The sequence below is a fragment of the Dicentrarchus labrax genome, unplaced genomic scaffold, assembly GCF_905237075.1.
Source record: "Dicentrarchus labrax unplaced genomic scaffold, dlabrax2021, whole genome shotgun sequence".
NCBI lineage: Eukaryota > Metazoa > Chordata > Actinopteri > Moronidae > Dicentrarchus > Dicentrarchus labrax.
The window spans coordinates 18,266,042-18,284,029 of NW_026136705.1; the positions used below are offsets into that span (position 1 = coordinate 18,266,042).

The 17,988-nt window shown below is 41.0% G+C and overlaps 2 protein-coding genes across 4 annotated transcripts; both read right to left on the bottom strand.

Annotated features, from left to right (window-relative positions):
* Nucleotides 1-278: 278 nt before the first annotated feature.
* sod1 (superoxide dismutase 1, soluble) lies at nt 279-4,293 on the bottom strand. The gene is made up of 5 exons (XM_051402281.1): nt 4,134-4,293; nt 2,136-2,232; nt 1,973-2,042; nt 884-1,001; nt 279-679 (listed from the first exon to the last, which is right to left on the bottom strand). Exons 1-5 carry the CDS (start codon nt 4,203-4,205, stop codon nt 572-574), a joined length of 465 nt encoding a protein of 154 aa, XP_051258241.1. The 5' UTR covers nt 4,206-4,293; the 3' UTR covers nt 279-571.
* A 576-nt stretch (nt 4,294-4,869) lies between these two features.
* Nucleotides 4,870-17,528, bottom strand: scaf4a (SR-related CTD-associated factor 4a). Of its 3 annotated transcripts, none has more exons than XM_051402268.1 (19): nt 17,349-17,528; nt 15,580-15,663; nt 15,394-15,438; nt 15,144-15,305; nt 14,885-15,017; nt 14,489-14,625; nt 14,207-14,383; nt 13,916-14,001; nt 13,703-13,787; nt 13,011-13,187; nt 12,811-12,884; nt 12,480-12,670; nt 12,175-12,275; nt 11,722-11,835; nt 11,481-11,637; nt 11,261-11,388; nt 10,870-11,023; nt 8,988-9,143; nt 4,870-8,596 (listed from the first exon to the last, which is right to left on the bottom strand). In XM_051402268.1, exons 1-19 carry the CDS (start codon nt 17,376-17,378, stop codon nt 7,434-7,436), a joined length of 3,354 nt encoding a protein of 1,117 aa, XP_051258228.1. In that variant the 5' UTR covers nt 17,379-17,528; the 3' UTR covers nt 4,870-7,433. The 3 variants fall into 3 exon arrangements, with proteins under 3 accessions (XP_051258228.1, XP_051258227.1, XP_051258229.1); XM_051402267.1 differs by having other exon boundaries at nt 14,201-14,383; XM_051402269.1 differs by lacking the exon at nt 17,349-17,528 and adding an exon at nt 16,635-16,715 and having other exon boundaries at nt 14,201-14,383.
* Nucleotides 17,529-17,988: the final 460 nt, after the last annotated feature.

Below are 17,988 nucleotides of genomic sequence, written 5' to 3' on the forward strand. Positions count from 1 at the left end.
ATGTACCAATATCAAGAACCATCAGTGGCAGTGAAGCTGACATTTCCGATTTGGCCACAGTATCAGAAAGAATCAGCGTCTTCACGTCAATTACACTTTGATTACAAAAACAAACATGCCCACAGGTCTAACAACACAAACAATGACTACTCCAGTTTGGGTGTGTCAGTGAGCCATGCCAATGAGGAAGTATAGCAGGGCCCTGGAACGAACACACCTACCTGGTTACAACTGTGTATTGACTCAAAAATGTCCACTGACAGAATTATCACACACCATTCAGATGAAATGACAATTTATTGATTAACTTTGCAAATTGTATACATCCGTTTAGGACTTGTGCGTTACCAATTCTTTGGGACCAAAACTAAACGGCAGACATATAAACCCATACGTACAATTGTCATGAAGAACACACAGGGTAAATCATGGCTCATCTACTCTCTTGACTCGTCAATAAAAAGCCAGAGTACTGAAAAGGACAAACTGTCACATCAAGTAGCTAGGTTGGTCTTAAGTGCTGTGGGGAAAAGTTTTTTTTCCTTCAGTTTTCCATGTTCTGGCAGACTGTTTACTGGGCGATGCCGATGACTCCACAGGCCAGACGTGCACCAGCATTGCCCGTCTTTAGACTCTCCTCATTGCCTCCTTTTCCCAGGTCATCGGCCTTCTCGTGGATCTAAAACATGGGATAGAAAGAACAATCACAGTTCATGACCTAAATAACGCAATTCCAGTCAGTAAGTTGCAATACCCGACAGGTTTTGTCACACAAGCACACACACGTCTGCAGCCTGTCTTATAAAGCTAAATGACCAAGTTGACTTACTTGTCTCACAAACTTTGCTCGCTGGAAGTGAAATGGAAAAGGACACTTTCTTACCACCATGGTTCTTCCAATAATGGATAACGGGCCTGTGAGAGTGAGCATCTTGTCCGTGATGTCGATCTTGGCAATGTTATCTCCTCCTGCAGTTACATTTCCCAGGTCTCCAACATGCCTATTTACAAAAAAAAAAACAAAAACAAAAAAACACAACACTTGCTTGAATTAAACCCAACTTATCTCACACACACAGAAATGTTCCTGTTGTCGTAAGTTAGTTACAGATAGCAACACTGACAATTTAACATACATACACACACCTTCCTAAAGGGCAGAACATTTTCCTTAAGCACAGGTTCAAGTAATAAGCCATTTGTAACAGCTACATATAATTTAAGTGTTCCAGAGGCAGGGTCCTGATGTTTGCACACTGTCAGTGGCACATCTGCATGATATGCAGCCATCATCAACACCATTACGTTCACCCGTGCTTTTCCTGCACAGATACTGATTTATTAAGCTCACCCTTATTAACACGTTGCAGTAATTATTCAAATTCAATGTTTTAACGACAATTGATAAAGATTTTATTCTGGTTGGGGACCCAATGATTCCTGTCTGTACCTTAACAATTGCTATCTAATAAAAATAAATACAAATTTAAAGCAAAACCTTTGCTCCCTTCCTAAGAGTAAAACCCACATACTTTATGTGCACTAACAAAGCAAATCAAAGTTAGTTCTGCCTCCTAACAAATGATCTGTGACTCAAAATGTATTAAACATGTTACCAAACTACACACAGACCACATGCAAAACTATGCAAATTTTGCTGAATCATTGCTGAACCAGAGTAAATGTGATTATCTTTTCAATCAAATATCATAACCTCCAGGAAAATACATGCCAGGTTATGCTATACAAATACAGGTCTTCCAATTAAACTCAGTTATTGATAAAACATGGAGCTTTACATAGAACCAGGATTTAAAAATATTTTTTAAAGTACCCTAATTTCTGATTTCTTAAAGCTAGTGATAAATCTGAGTCTATGGCTTCTGATAAAAGGTTAACCATATACACCAGCACCATGATTTGCTGAACATTATAATGGCTCATAAATACTCTCCCCCCAGACTGGACTCACCTCTCAGCATCAGCAGGACCTGCATGATTCTTGTTGTGGGGATTGAAGTGAGGACCTGCGCTGATGCATCCTGGCAAAGAGAAATAAAAATAAAATCAGTTACATTCATTTGCAATTCTTGCCATTTCAGAAACATGATTAACAATCATTGTCAGATGCTCACCGTTTGTATTGTCACCAAAAGCATGGACATGGAAACCATGCTCACCAGGAGTAAGTCCAATGATTTCTCCTGTCAGCTTCACAGGGGCTGAATCACTCTAGCAGATCAAGATGACACAAATTATCAGGAGAATACAAAGGACACAAAAGAGCTGTCAAAGCCAGGTGGCGGGAAGGAGAAACTAATGTAAAACAAGACACGGATCATTTCCACCTCATTTCCATTTCCCCCACAGGCTAAAATACAATTAAAATGCAGTCATCTTAATACATTTCCAGGTGTTTCCATGGCTGGAAAACTAGTCTTTAAATTTTCCAGGATGTGTGGTAACTCGGATGTTTGTTTGACCTTCTCTCCGGATCTCTGAATTAGGGTGTTCCTATAGCTTGTAAATATGTAAATAGTGTTTGAGCGTGTAACTATTTAAATAGTTTGTTTGAGCTTGTAAATTTTTTAATTGTTTGGCTTTTTTTTTTTTTAATTCAGATATAAGTGCAGGAATCAACTATTAAAGATTCAATGGCAGACCAAAGCAAACCAATGAAGTGATGCAAGTTACTGAAACTATTATTATCATGAAACTAAGACTAGGAAGGTTGAAAGTAGAATTTGGCACACTGAGGAAAAAAGGTAATGTTGAGGCCTTCATTAAACAAGCTGAAACACAGGACAAGACCTGTGTTCCTCTCTGTAAGGTGGATAAAGAGACTGTGGCTGTTGTGCAGCAGGCAGCTATGTGGTCCAGTGTGACCGTCTGCACTGCCTATCACAGAATGCTGACTTTACTCCTTTTGGCAAGATCTGACTGGCTGTATCAAAATAAGGGCCCCATCTGTATAAACTGACACCGGAACAATACTAGGGGGGGGTGCCATTTTGAAAGCCAAAAAAATAAAAAAAATACACATTTCTCCCTTTTGGTTTATGATGTTTTTTTCCTCTCTCAGAATGAGAACACAGGACAAGTGACAAAGCAGATATGTAGCACGATGAATAATATATGTCACAGGGTGTTTCAGTCCAGAACTACAGCATATAACGTTATAAAGATATAACTGTATGCACATGCATTTCCATCGAAATATGATCATGGATTTAATTGTTAGTTCAACCAACCTGCCGTTGTGTCTGGGTAGTCAAAAGCTAGATACATGTACTCTGACCCTCGTTGACACAGAGGATCCCAGTCCGCCTGCAGCTTATCAACAAGGCCAAATATTGGAGGTAAAGGCAACAAGAACGAGGGCAGTGACTCAGCAAAAAAAAAAAATCTAATTAGTGGGCTAGCATTTGCTCTTGTTATAAAAAAGGGCAGTGCAGCTTTCGCCTGGAACTATGTTGTTTTCAGGAAAACGACTACAAACATTAGTGCTTCCCTGACTTGGTGTTGTTCAGCTAACCACAACAGACTGACAATGTTCACGTCCAAACATTGGACTTATGCAACAGGCGTTTCCAATACACACGCTGTCGATCATTACCAAACTACAAGCCTTGAACGTACAAAGGTTATCGGTTTAATAACACGCCACTGTTTGTCTTTTTCCCCCTGATATATTAACTAAGTATTTACTACGGGTTCACACGAGTAGCCTAACGTTACTTTGAATGAAAAGTGTCCTGTTCCTGACTGCATGCGCACTTTGACGTTAACGTTAGTTGGATATTTTGCGACGTGCAGACTATCGGTAGTTTGCATTGAGTGAATACATATCCACAGCTCGGTAACCTATGGAAAATCAGCACGGCTTTGCTTCATGTGACCAACTTCGATGCATTTTCATTCAATAGTGAGATATAACTGGTTAGTGTAGTTAGCGAGCTAGCTAGGTTCCCTGAAAGCCAATCTAACGTAACTACTGGCTTGTGCGTGGACAACTTAGCTAACCAGCTTAGCATTTTAGCGCTAACGCACCCCTGAGGATGCATGTATAAAATATATCTCCGGGTAGTTTCCTACAAACACTGACTAGACATTTCTTCCTCTGAACGCCTTACCTCCTGCTCAAAGTGAACGACCCCGCTGGTCTCCCCAGCTCCTTTCAACACGCAGACAGCTTTCAGCACCATCTTTGCAGCAGTTTCAAAGGACGACCAAGTTTCTGTCGTTCGTGCTCTTGTTAGACAACCAACTTACGTCAGCAACTGATGGGCGGGCGTATGATACAGACAGCCAATCAGAGTAAAGTACAATCAAGAACACACATTGTGATTGGTCATTAAGCTCATTAAGCAGGTGGACGTATCTTCATCAACCAAAAAACCAAAAAGAAATGCTGAATAAAAAGTAACTAAGCCGGGGGACAAGACTGTCAATAGACCTCTTATAGTCATAAGTGAAGTAGCATGATTAAACTACATGGCTGGTCAGTACAGCAATAGTTCAAAGCTAATTTGAAGTCATGACTGGGCTTTTATATGAAGAGGAACATTTGAGGGGAAGAACTGTGTGGGCTGCAAAGTCTGCTGTCCTACTGGCTTTCTGTTGTTTCTACCTAAACTTCCTAATAATAAAAGACCTTACCTGTTTTACTCTTCACCGTAGATAGCGAAGGAAACAGCCTGTAAGCATTAGTTGAATAATTCCACAGTAAATAACAGGCGAGTGGCATTTAAACTGCCCATTGCATCAAATGTGTGCCACATCATTTTGAGTATCTACATCCTTCACCATCTGGCAAACAGTTTACAGCATGAGTTATGCACAGAATGTAATTTGAACACAGAAAAATCATTTGGTACAAAAATAGTTTATTAAAAACAATTTCCTATGGCTGAAATATTGAAGATTTTATGTCCATGTCTTTTGTATTTTTAACAAATCATAGAAACATCTGTCAACTTTCAAACCATCAGGAGTTAAAAAACGTTAAAGCAAAGGGCCTCTGTTATTCCTTCCAAGTCAATTGGTTTTCTCAGATAAACGAATCACAGATCATAAACAACAATTACCATTACACCTTTGAATCGTCAGTGATACAAGCATATTTACAGCAGTGTGTCCCAAGCAACACTCTTCATTTCATCACTTTAGTTCTGCCCGCGCTGTCTCTCTGTGTTAAAATCAAGATTGAAGAATCATTGAACAGTTGGGCTTGCAGAATCTGGGCTTCAAACATTAACAATGTTAACAACTCAGATAAAGTACGTCCTCAGTGAAACTTTGAAAGCTGAAATGATCAAAGACAAAAAAAAATTATTCAGCTATAGGGTTACATTTTGCATTTTCATGTGGCCAAAATGAATTAAAATCCCAAGTTTGACTGACGTACAAGAGGCAATTGAAAAAGCTCTTTTGTGTGGTCCAAGACATTCCTTCCATACACACAGCAAAAAGAAAATACCACCATTAGCATAAAACTTATCAAGTCTGCTTGCTAAACTGTGTTTATACAAAATGCTCAAAAATCCAAGCTGGCACTAAAATAAACCTGTTTTGAATATTTCTCTGTTGGATCTACAAAAGGTTCTATTTCATTTCTTTAACTGAAAAATAAAAATATACACATTTAGGCAACAGTGTGAAATTTAGACAGCAGAAAAAAAACTAAGTATACACATACTGGAATTTCCAATGGAATGTAATTCCACATAACTTTAATGATGTAGATGTTAAAGTTCTGAAAAATAGACGGAAACAAAGATGAAAATCCACTTTGCTAGTGAAAAACGTCTCGTCTTCTCAGCAGTTTTTGAACAGCTGTTGCTCATCTGGGTCAATTTCTTTGCAAATGAATATAATCCTCTATGTTTTTGCATACCAATATCTCCATCTAGATTGCTCAAACTTTTGAAACAAAACGAACTTATATAATATCGTCAAATCTCTTTATGTCCTAAATATTCCAAGGGACATATACCACAATACACCTGGGTGTTCCTTTTCTTTCGTTAACTGTTATGCATGTTATGTTGAAATGTCTTATATAAAATGCCTCTTGGCTCATCGTTTACAATGTCTGCTCAGCAAAACAAATTAAATTATGCCACTGGTAAAGTTTAGGTCCTTGGTTTTGAGCCCCTACAATGGTTTGAGTCAGTAACCAAGCAACATGATTATGATGCACACACAGAGAATTAACCAATTTCCATAACAGCTTTTCTATAAAGTGACAACTGATACAGTATGATCAAAGAATGTGAAGCATTCTTGATTTCCTAAAGAATATCAGAATGAGAGGACTTTTGTTATCAGTAAAATGTGACTATCAAGTTAGACTCTTGTGAGAACAAGCTCAGCTTCTAATCAGTCCTATGTCTCAGTATTAGTGGAATATATACTTTTTAAAACTGAAATAAAACCATGTATTGAGAGTGGATTTTTTTAAAGGACATCAGGTATTGGCCAGTAAATGTGAATGTCACAAATTCACAAGTTACTACACCAAGTGTCTGGTAGAATGAAGACAATGCTCATTTTTGTTTTGCCTGAAATAAAATATGGTTCAAAGTGTGAAACGTGAGGACATAATGAAAAGGAGAACTCAACAAATTGTGTGAGCGAGTACCAGGCCTAATTCTCATGGATATTTTAACTAATTTATAAATCACGTGCTCTTCTCCATTTAAACACATACAAGTAACTTGATTGGCTTTTAAGGCAACCATAGTCCTTTCAAAGCTGAGCCTTACTGGCTGTGATTGCAATGAGGATACAAAATTAAACACAAGATGAAATGAAAACAATAAAGAAAATTAAATTGCGCCTCTATTATTCAGTGTTTGACAAGAACTTTTGGCAAATTAGAAAATATATGTTTTAAAATCACCATATTTACCTTGTTGAGGAGTGCCTGCTATCACACAGATGAGGCCATGACGTAAAAATAAATTTGTGTCATAAAAATCATGTTTTTCCACCGACTGCAAACCAACTTGAGTAAAACATAAAAGAGCTAAGCTCCAATTAACCTCAGATGGACAGAGCTTAGTTTACATGCAAACACTCATTCATTCTTACAACGTACAGGAAGGAGAACAACCAGAGTTGATAGCCAACATTTAACTACAGCCATTTTTCCGAACTGATTTTCAAGTGGTAAGTGTTTAGACAAATGCAAAGCCAAATGTGACCACGAGCCATAAAGTCTTTAAAAAAAAAACATTTTTATGTGTGGAAGATGTTTGTTTTCAAGAAATGTGTTACTGCCCAGAAACTGTTAATTACCAACTGACAAACTGTGACTAGTTAGTTGTTCAGTTGAGGCTGGTTATCATAGTAAAAAACACCTTTTTTTTTTTTTTTTTTAACTTTCAGTGGTTCACAACAGTCTGTGGCTGCAGGAGTAGTGAGCCAGTCTACGATGCTGCTTCCTCTTTTGTTTCTGTGGGCTCACTTTGAGCTGAGGGTAAGGGCTCAGAGGGCTTTGGCTCTTCTGCAGCAGTAGTTACGTCTGGGGGAGGGTCTAAAAGTTCTGATTCTGCCTTCTTTTGAGAAGTTTCCATGCTTGGTTCTTTACTGGTTTCCGCGGAGACAACAGGAGTCAAACAAGGTTGCTCTGTACTGTTAGAGGTCTGAAATCTGTCCATGTTTTCCAGTTCGGCCAATCGATCATCTCTGTCCCACCGCGTGGTCCTCTCTCGCCGTTCTGACCGCCTTGGCCTGTCCCCTTCTTTTCCTTCAGTCCCCCTTCCTCTTTCTCGACTCCCACCTTCTCCCCTTCCTCTCTCACGCTCTCCTCGCTCTCCTCCCTCCCCCCGCCCTCGCTCCTTTTCCCCATCATCACCCCTCCCTCGTTCCCTGTCGCTATCCAGGCTGCTTCGCCTCTCCCTCCAGTCCCGTCTGTCTCTGTCCCGATCGCGGTCTCTGTCCCGATCTCTGTCTCGATCTCTTTCCCATCCTCCTCCCCGGTGATCACCACCGTCTTCCTGCCAGCCTGAAAGCCTGTCCCTGCCATCCATTCTATCACCACCTCCACCCCTCCCTCCATCACCAAATGGACGCCTTCCACCTCCAAAACCTCGGTCCCTCTCTCTATCCCTGTCTCGATCCCAGTCTCTGTCCCTCTCTGGCTCTCGGTCCCTGAATCCAGGCCTGTCTCCCCTGAATGGTCTGCCTTCCATTTCTTCTGGCGCTTCCAGGCCACGAGGACCCCCTGGTCTGATAAAAGGAGGGGGAGGACCTTGAGGAGGAGGGCCATGCCCATGTGGGGGAAAAGGAGCCCTCATATTGTGAGGAGGGAGAATCCCAAAGCCACCTTTAGGTGGAGCGGGGTCATGGTGTATTATTTGAGGGTGTGGCCCTCTGGGCATCATCTGTGGGGGCATGGGTGGCATGTTGGGATGAGGGGGTCGTGGCCCGTGGGGCGGAGGGAAACGCTGCATGTGTGGTGGTGGGGGAACTGGAGGACGCTGAAGTGGGATTATACCGGGTCGTGCGCCAAGCAGACCACCAGAAGGGGGTTGGAGGTTTCCTGGAGGACCACCTGGGAGAGTCCCTGGAGGTCCGACTACCTGGTTACCTGGAGGGACACAAACACAAAATACAGCTTTAATTATATTTCATTACTGTCCAAAAGCACCATAATATTCAATTTAGGACAGATCATACCATTTGAGAATCACAAACTAACAAATGTCTGGTACTGTATTTTCACTTGATAAATACAAATGAATCATAATAAAACTAGTCATTTAAATTCCTGCCCATCAACAATCAAGTGACCGTTGAAGCACTATATTTTATCTAATAATAAAACATTTAAACCAGTTTACTAATGGTAACTAATAACTTACTAACTAATAACTAATAGTACTAACTAATAGTAGTGGGTTGTTTTAAAGTGGGTAAGGGCAGTATGAGAAACCACAAAATCACATTGGTAAAAAGTCTGGAGTGAAAGACAGACTGACCTATAGGTCCCATCTGGTTGTTGAAGATGTTGGGTCCCTCCAGGATCTCATCATTTTTCCTGTTGCCCAGACCTGCTGGGTCCAGAGGTGGGTCTTCAACTCCACCTTTGGAAGGAGGTGGGGGGCCGAGAGGCATTGCACCTGGAGGAGGAAAACCTGGGAGAAGACAGGTGAGAGGAGTTAGCATGCTTTCAAACCAGTTTGATTCAGTTCAAGCAAACTTTGGTGACAGGTGAACACCGACAAACCACAGGACTTTTTGATAGTGGATATATAGTTTTAGCATTTATAAAAAGTAGTGCTGTCAAACGATTAAAGTTTAATCGCGATCAATCGCATTAATGTCATAGTTAACTCGCAATTAATCGCACATTTATATCTATTCTAAATGTCCCTTGATTTATTTTTGTCCCATTATTTTTTCTAATTTTAATGCTCTTTTCAACATGGAAAAGTGGATCGGCTTGCTTTGTGCAAATGTTGTTTTTATTGAAAAATCCTCCATTGTCGCCTGGCTTTGACGAGGGGGTGGAGAATTCGCATCAGCTGTGTGTTTGGCCATCAAGTGGTATTTCAGACTGGACGTGCTGCAATGATAGCTCAGTTCACAACGACAAAACACACAGCTCACTCTTGTCAATGGAACCATTTGGCAACTTTTTAAAAGTAAACTTTCCATTCAGAATATTATTGGCATCCATTTCGGCGTCTCGTGCTCGCCATCCACTCAAAACGTAATGTCTACTACTCTTAAACAAGTGTGTGCGGCGTGCCTGTTGTTTTGTTTCCGGTCTAGCTAGATCCGGTGTGGTGTTGTAGTTTTTCTAACATTACTAGTTGTTGCAACAGCATGTGAAAAAAAATATGAAGTTAAACAAACGTTAATCTCACGATAAAAAAATTGACGCCGTTAATAGCGCGTTTAACTGACAGCACTAATAAAAAGTTAAAGGACCAGTGTGTGGGAATTAGTGGCATCTAGTGGTGAAGTTTCAGATTGATAACTAAACACTACCAGTGTCTGTATTTGACAACCTGCGAAAGACAACGGGCTGTAGGAGAAACTACGGTGGCTGTGAAACACAGAAGGCCCAATCTACAGCCAGTGTTTGGTTTGTCTGTTCTGGGCTAATGTAGAAACATGGAATTCCACAGTGTGTGCAAATAAAAACAACTTGTTCTAAGGTAACAAAAACACAACAATTTCCTATATTCAGGTTACACACTAATGAGAACATACCTATGAATATTATATTAAATTTCTCCCAATAGATCCTCCTAAATGTTACACACTGGACCTTTAAAGTAAATCTTTCAAATCAATCTGCTGATAGTTAACTGTCAAGGAAGCAATCTTATAAGCAATCTGTATAGGTAAGCCTAATAGCGTGCCAGCACCTGAGCGAGGGGATTGAAAAGCAGTTAAAACAGCAGTGTGTTGTACTTGTGCTTTAGTTTGTGTATTTTTGCTGTTTATTGTTAAAAAGTCAGCAAAACAGGATTCCTCTATTTGGTCCCGTTTTAATCATCAATATCCTTGACGATTATTTCGTCATGAGATGTTTGTAATACCAGAGAACATAAATTAACACATGAGGAGCGTCAAAGGAATTTGAATGAAAAGCTGATGATGCAGGGTGACAGACACCTTCCAATGAATGACTTATCAGCCAGTCCATATAACTTCTTGGTTAGTTTGTAATAAGCCAGTATGAAGACAATTTTAATGGCAATGAATCATTTGGACCAAATGAACTTAAATTTGTGTGAAAATGAATTTGTGTGTACGTTACTGATATACATCATTCGAGACTGTGCCACAGAGGGAAACTGAATGAAAGCCAATGAGAAACGATGTCATGGCAGCTGAAGGAGGTGCTACCTGGAGGCATCTGCATGGGATTGAAGCCAGGTCTGATGAAAGGAGGAGGGGGGGACGCCTGGGGGAAGGAAGGCGGAGGCATGCCTATGGGACCAGGAAAGACAGGAGGCTGGAGAGAACCCACACCAACCATTGGCTGCTGCACTGGAGGAACCTGAGAACATTTACAGGGATTTAATGGACATCTCAAATGAGAAAAGTATTTGTTATACTGCCCAATCATACTCTTGAGAAACACAGGAGTTAAAGAACTTCATCAAAAATGATCTTGTCTAACCAGGTGACACACCAGCTTGCAGCACTATTAAATATTAACATAGCAATGATATTTCAACATACCTCTAATGCTAAGAGTTTTAAATACTGGCAACATCGTTCAGCTGTTGTTTACCTGTGCAAGAGGAGCAGCTGCAGCAGCCACAGGTAATACTTGTGTCTCCCCAAGCTGCTGTGGCTCCGAACGGCCGTTGTGCGTGAGCTCTTCCGAGAGGTCAAGAGTGTTTCTCACTCCACTCCACTCTGGAAAAGACGGATGCAATTCAAATTTGGTTGGTGAACAAACTATAATACACAATCAATCAATAACACAACTTGTCTGTCAGAGTTTTTACCAGGTGATAAGGTGTCTACATCCAGTATTCCTCCTTCTTTTAGCTCCTCCAACTGAACCTCTCTGATTTTAGACCAAGGTATGTAGGTGACACCAAGCTCCACATCCCAGTACTGTTTGAACTCAGCCTTTATGCCCTTGTTTAAAGCCCAAGCAATCTGGCAAGAAATGAAACTCTTGATTAAATTAGAAAATGCTTTTGTTTAGCAGTGCTTTACTAAGCAGCAATGTTGCTCACTCACCTTAATGGCTTTTTGGTTAACTTTGTGAGTTCCTCTACTAAGCTTCTGTAGCGCTCTGAAGGCATCTTGCCTATGTATCATTACAATGTAGGCACAGCCACGTGGAGGGATCATCTTAACGAGAGAGGAGGACAAAGACAGGTGAGGAAAAAGATTGTGATTTCCCATGATTGCACTATGATTCTTTTATGAACATGTACAACATTTGAAAAGGGTTTGGAAAATCAACGTTTTTTTTGTAGTTATTTCGACTGTATGTAATCAGTATTTTACTATCAAATATTAATAACAAAGCAGATTATATGAGCTGTTAATGTAATGACTTGAATGAAAAACACATAATATAGCATGACAAATGTACCATAGTGGCAGAAAGACACAAAAATCTCTGTTTTTCATTGTTACAAACACAGGATGTGGATCAATAGAACTGATCAATATAAGTCTACTTACATTGATGGACTCTATCTGGCCAAACTCCTCCAGTAAACAGGCGACGTCTTGCTGTTGTGTTCTCTTGTCCAACTGGCCCACCCAGAGAGTTGTACTGCAAACTGAAGGAGGAGAAAGAAGTGGAAACATGAACAAGAACAAAAATATGTAATAAATGGGATAAAAGGGAGGAGAAAAAAATGGTAATGTTGTCTCATCGTTTTATGAAATGACTAAAACAAAAACACTGCATATTCCTAGCACATCATTTCAGGGCCGTGTCTATCTACTTCAATAAATATGACCATAAATAGATTATGACTCACTGCTTAGTGTCTCGCTCTTGGGTGGAGGAAGACCTTTCTGCCGTCGCTCTCGTTCTTTCTCTCTCTCCCTGCGCTCCTGCGAGCGAGAGTGTGGGGAATGATGACGGCGGTCTCTAGAGCGCGAGCGGGATCGCCTGTGCCTGGAACGTCGTGTACGGGAATTAGACCGCGACCTCCTCCGCTTCGGAGACCTGGAGCAAAAACAAAAACAAAAAGACATTGTAACTCATGATATGTCCGTCATAAATAAGTACTGAGCAGTTTATCTAACGAATTACCGTGCTTGGATGGAAAGTCAGTTTGACACATTGCATTAACATCAGATGCTTACCTGGAGCCTGAGTTTGACCGCCGACCATGTCTGCCATCCCTCATAGATGAACGCTCCATGTCCATTGACAAATCCTGATATGGCATCAGATTCCAATTTTAATGCAAATATAAAAATTCACAGGAAATATACTTTACCAACGAAATGTACCCTAAAAATGGCTTGTTTTCACATATCCTTTGTACCATTGTTAAGTCTACCTGTTGTTGCTGGGTGGCATTGTGGGGAGGGTATACCCCCGGGAAGCCCGGAGGCCCAGTAGAACCAGGGAGAGGCTGCCCTGGTAAAGCATGGCCCACAGGAGGCATCATAACTGGGAAGCTTTGTCCTGGTGGTAAACCATAGGCCTGGAGCTGGCCATTAGGAGGGAGGGGAACCTGAGAAAGACCACTGGAATAAATATTGTGCACGTACAACAGGGTTCCCAAAAAGATTTGTCCCTACACACATTTTATCTTCATTTTGTATGTATTACTAAATTAAAAAAAGACCATATACTGTAGTGTAAATGGTATATGTATTATGTAACCCAATAAAGCTTTTTCACAAAAGACATTTTGGCATGTCATAGCAGGAAAAGCACAGGTATAATTAATAAAAACACACACAAGCCAAGCACAGCCAGTTCCAAGACCCTGTATTTTTCATGCTGGCTCACTCGCATGCTAACTGGCACAAATATGTTTCACCTGTGCTTTTCCTGCTACAACAAGTCAAAATGTCTGCTGTGAAAAAGGTCTACTGTTGTAACACAAGCTTAAATACAAGTTATAGTGACAGGAAACAATTGATAGCAATTTTTTAGTTTAAAAGTACAAAATAAAAACAGATAATCAGTGAATCCGATGGGCAGATGAGTTATTTTATAATTTAAAATGTTTGTACTTATTACCTGTTGTGAGAGGTCTTGCGACATGTTAATCATCTGCGGTTTAAAGTGCTCCATGTGCTGTAGGAAGGCTGGAGGCTGCTGCATACTGTGGTGATAAAAAAAATACCACATCAGCTTCACAGCTTTTAGTTCCTTTTAAAAAAATCAATCAGAGCTTCCCACTTCTTGGCATTGCAGAGCTGCTGTAGTATATGTAATAAATAAAAAGCTTACAAGGAGGGCTGTGATGAGATTTCATCCTTCTTCGTTTCTTCTCCAACTTCTGGTTCGTCATCATAGTCGAAACGGTCCAGCAATTTCTAAAAGAGAGGCAGGCAATGAATGTAAAAAGTACATAAATTACGTTTAACATGGAAGAACTTTTACTTTTCTTAAATTACTTGCTAAAATACTCCAAGCACTGTGCTACAAAGTGCCTAAACATTGCCTGGCCTCTGCCATGTTGTATAGAGTATGTTAAGCTGTTGATGGCATGTGAAAATACAAAAAGAAACGCACAGCCACCTTGTCAAAGGCTGTCTTCTGCTGTGTGGATTGGGTAGGCAAGGGAGGTTGTGGGGCGACCATGCCCAGGCCAGTGGTGACATTTTGGGCTTGTGTTTGCACGTTATGGACAGGAGGCTGAGTGTTGGTGTCGGGCTTCACTGGCTGCTGCTGAAAGTTCTGGAGCATCTGTTGAAGCTAAACATGGCAATGATAGAGAGTTAAAGAAGAGTTATTAGTGAGGATCTCAAGCAAAATGGCCATGGTCAAAGCTAATGTTGGAATGCACTAGTGCACACACACCTGCTGACCCTGTGAGGACTGGAAGAGCTGTGCCACAGCTGCAAAGGCATCAGAGTTTTGCAGCTGAGCAGCAGGTGTCGTGGTGGAGTTTGCCGTTACCGCAGTAACAGGCTCTTTGGCTGGAGGTGGGGAAGAACCTGCGAGAAGAGACACAGCATGAACATGTGTGTGAGCAGCACACAAATGCCTTCAAACGCCAGCATTGTTCACCGACACGTCACCATATCAATATTAAATTATTATATGCTATTACTATATGAATCTATAAAGTGCATTTGCAAATGTATTCTCTAAGAAAATTATTATTATTATAATTTAAATTTATAATATAATTATTAAAACAATAATTCACATTAGTTAGGATCTTGGGCTGCCTCATGTGTACAGACATATTACCTGGCTCATCTGTGCCTGTGTACGGTGCAGCCGCACTGCTAGAGCCAGCTGCCATATCCAGGAGGGGCTGAATAACCTCTATCTTGAACACCCCATTCTTCTGCCACAGGTTCAACACCCGCACGATCTTACTCTACAAAGGAAGATAAGAAAGCAAGGAAACAAGTGAAGGAGAAGGAATAACAGGAGGCTGGCAAAACCCCAATGTGGTACTACACTACAATGCACAATATTTATCAAGTGAAATTTCTGTTCTTACCCTGTCCTCTACTGGGCAAAGGCAGAGGTTCTCAAAAGTTCCTGTAATGTTTTTGGTGAACCTTGGGCCAAACACATCCTTGTCTGCTCCAAACTGGTGTCTGGACTGCCTAACAATGGAATCCACCACATATAGGCCTGCTACCTTGTACTCAGGCTTACACTGGAGAGGGCAGAAGTAGAAACAGATTTTAGTTTATTTGTGTTTGGTGAGAGAAACCAGGTGATGACTGAATGTAGGGGTGTCTGACCTTTTTGATAAACTTTTCCACAATCTGGACCACATGTTTGTAGAGCTGAGAAAGAGAGAAGCAAGTAAGCATGTCATTGTCTAGATACAGGCAAAAAAATTCAATCATTTTAGAAAGATGGAAAATATCAGTCAAATACATAAACAAGTAACTCTCAAAACAAACAAATACCAAACTCATTCTTACTTTCATAGCTTTGATGGCCGATTTGGTGATCGATATCATCTTTGCCCGAGATATTGGAGGCTTGGAGTCCATCAGCGAGAATAACTACAGACAAAGTAGATAAAAGATGAGCGACATGTGGAGAGTCAGGAAATAGGAGGAAGATAACAAATAAAAAAAACAGATGACATTGCTTGAGGAGCTTCAGAGGTGATGTCAATCATTTCCATTTGGTTGCTTTCTATTTCCAAACCCTCATGTCTTCCCACATCAGAGAGACACATTTATAGGAAAAGCTCTGCACAACTACAGATTTTAGTCGAAACAAGTAACCGAACTAAACATGAAATCAAAATCTTTAATCAGGGAATATTCCAATCTTAACAGGATTATCATTGATGTTAACATTTGTTAACTGGATTAATGATCTTTCATATTGATCATCTGAAAAGTGACACTGATTGGTGGACTTGGGAACTTTTTCACCACCTCTGTATGCTGCATGATTGTTGTATTGTTCATTATTCTCTGATGGAGGTATGGCAATGAAAGTTTTAGTATTGTGCTGCAAGCCAGTGAATGCACCACTTTCATTTCCCATCAAGGCTACAAAGCTTTGATACACGCAGACACACCAAACTGGCATCTGAGTTTGTAAAACAGAATATAACAAACTCAACCTCTGCTCTGGGGAGGACGGGACAATGATACATATTGACTGTTTTGACGTGTGGATCCAAGAGGTCAACATACGGCAGCATGAAGATACGGTCTTGCCACAGTATGGTGCAAAGAAACTAGAGATGAACTACCCCCATGTTGTTGGCTGTCTGCTTTTGAGGAAGGTAAAACATCTTAACAACTGAGGTGCACTGAACTACTGCTTTTCTTATTCTGAGCTAAACAAAATGATAGTGTCTGAGAGAAACTCATTTAGACATCGCAGTCTCATCATAGTTGCTCTTTCTATAGGTGTCTATTGACAGTATGCTAAGGTATACACTGACATATTTGCCTTATCTAACAGGGATCTGCATTTGCAACAACTACAGCCTCTGTTTCTGTGCCAGACTTACTGTTTTTTTTTCATAAGAAACTCCTCATATTCCTGTGTTATGATGATTTGGTTTGCCACTCAGTTATAGCGGTCCCAGTCACTGTAACTGTTACATTCAAGGGTTAAATCAGCAGAAACGAGAAGAAAAAAAAAAAGAAGACACCAATAGATAACATGACCTCTCTTTTAACTGGACTTATAACAGTATCAACCATCACTGCTCAGGCCTTACAGAGACTCTGCCTGCAATCAATCTAAACAAACCCTGGGATTTGCATATAATTGAAGCAGTTACGAACATTTTGTTAGTAAGCTTGCAGTGTGACAATAACAATAGCACAGTGTGTTTGCTCGCTGTGTGGTTGCCTGTAGCATTGTTACCAACACCAGTGCAAGTGACCATGCTCCCACAAGCTAACACTAATGTTACTCTGCGAACTTTGTGCAAGGTTACTGGAACCAGTGTGCACTGGCTATCGCGGTTAGCTTGCGAGTTAGCAAGATATCCTCTCATTGGTTTCAGTAACAGCATTACTGAAGTGCTTTAGCAGCTGTAAGCTACAACACAAGCGCTAACTCGGTTAGCCTTGAGCCAGGTTAAGGTGGACAAGTCCAGCTAGCAAGGCCCGCTGGTCGGTCCTGCTCGACTAGCTTCAGTGCATCACAGTACCATGAACCAGCACCGCCAGACTCGGTGACTTCAGGGTCTCAGCGAGCCCTGACGGCAGCCTACCTCGTGGTTAAAGGCGTTGACGGCATCCATGATTGCCCAGCGCTTCGAGCCTTCCCTTTAACTCCCGGTTCCCCGCTTACAGCGATGTTTATTCAAGGAAGGGTCGGTACAACATGTCCGCTCCCGGGAGCTAACGACAGTTAGCCTAGCATCGGTAGCTCTCGGGTCGGCGGGCACGGCAAAGCATGATGGGATTCAATTTCGTTGTTCTATGTTTTGTCCACTGGGTGGCAGAGTGCTGTAGGGAGTGGACATGAGGAGGACAGGGTATGTGGGATATGGGTGTCCACAGTGTCCCTTTAGGGCCTTGGACCTCATTCTTTGTGCATTGTGTGCCTACTCCAGTCGTCTTTAAGTGTCTCTCAGATACAGACACAGCAGACTACACATGCAGTCTTATATTCTGTCTACTCCCTCATACCAACCAGTATTACTGTGCTGGAGAACTGCATGACCCCAGATTAAGCCATGAAACCAAGCTGAAGACTGACATTCGTATTACTCTTCATCGTCATCATCACCTGATATTTCTGGGAGACTGAGCAAAATACAACCTTATCTACCTTTAAAGTATTCTACGCCACGAAGTTAGTTGGATTAGTGAATTAGTTATTAGTGAAATAATCTGTTTTATAGTAGT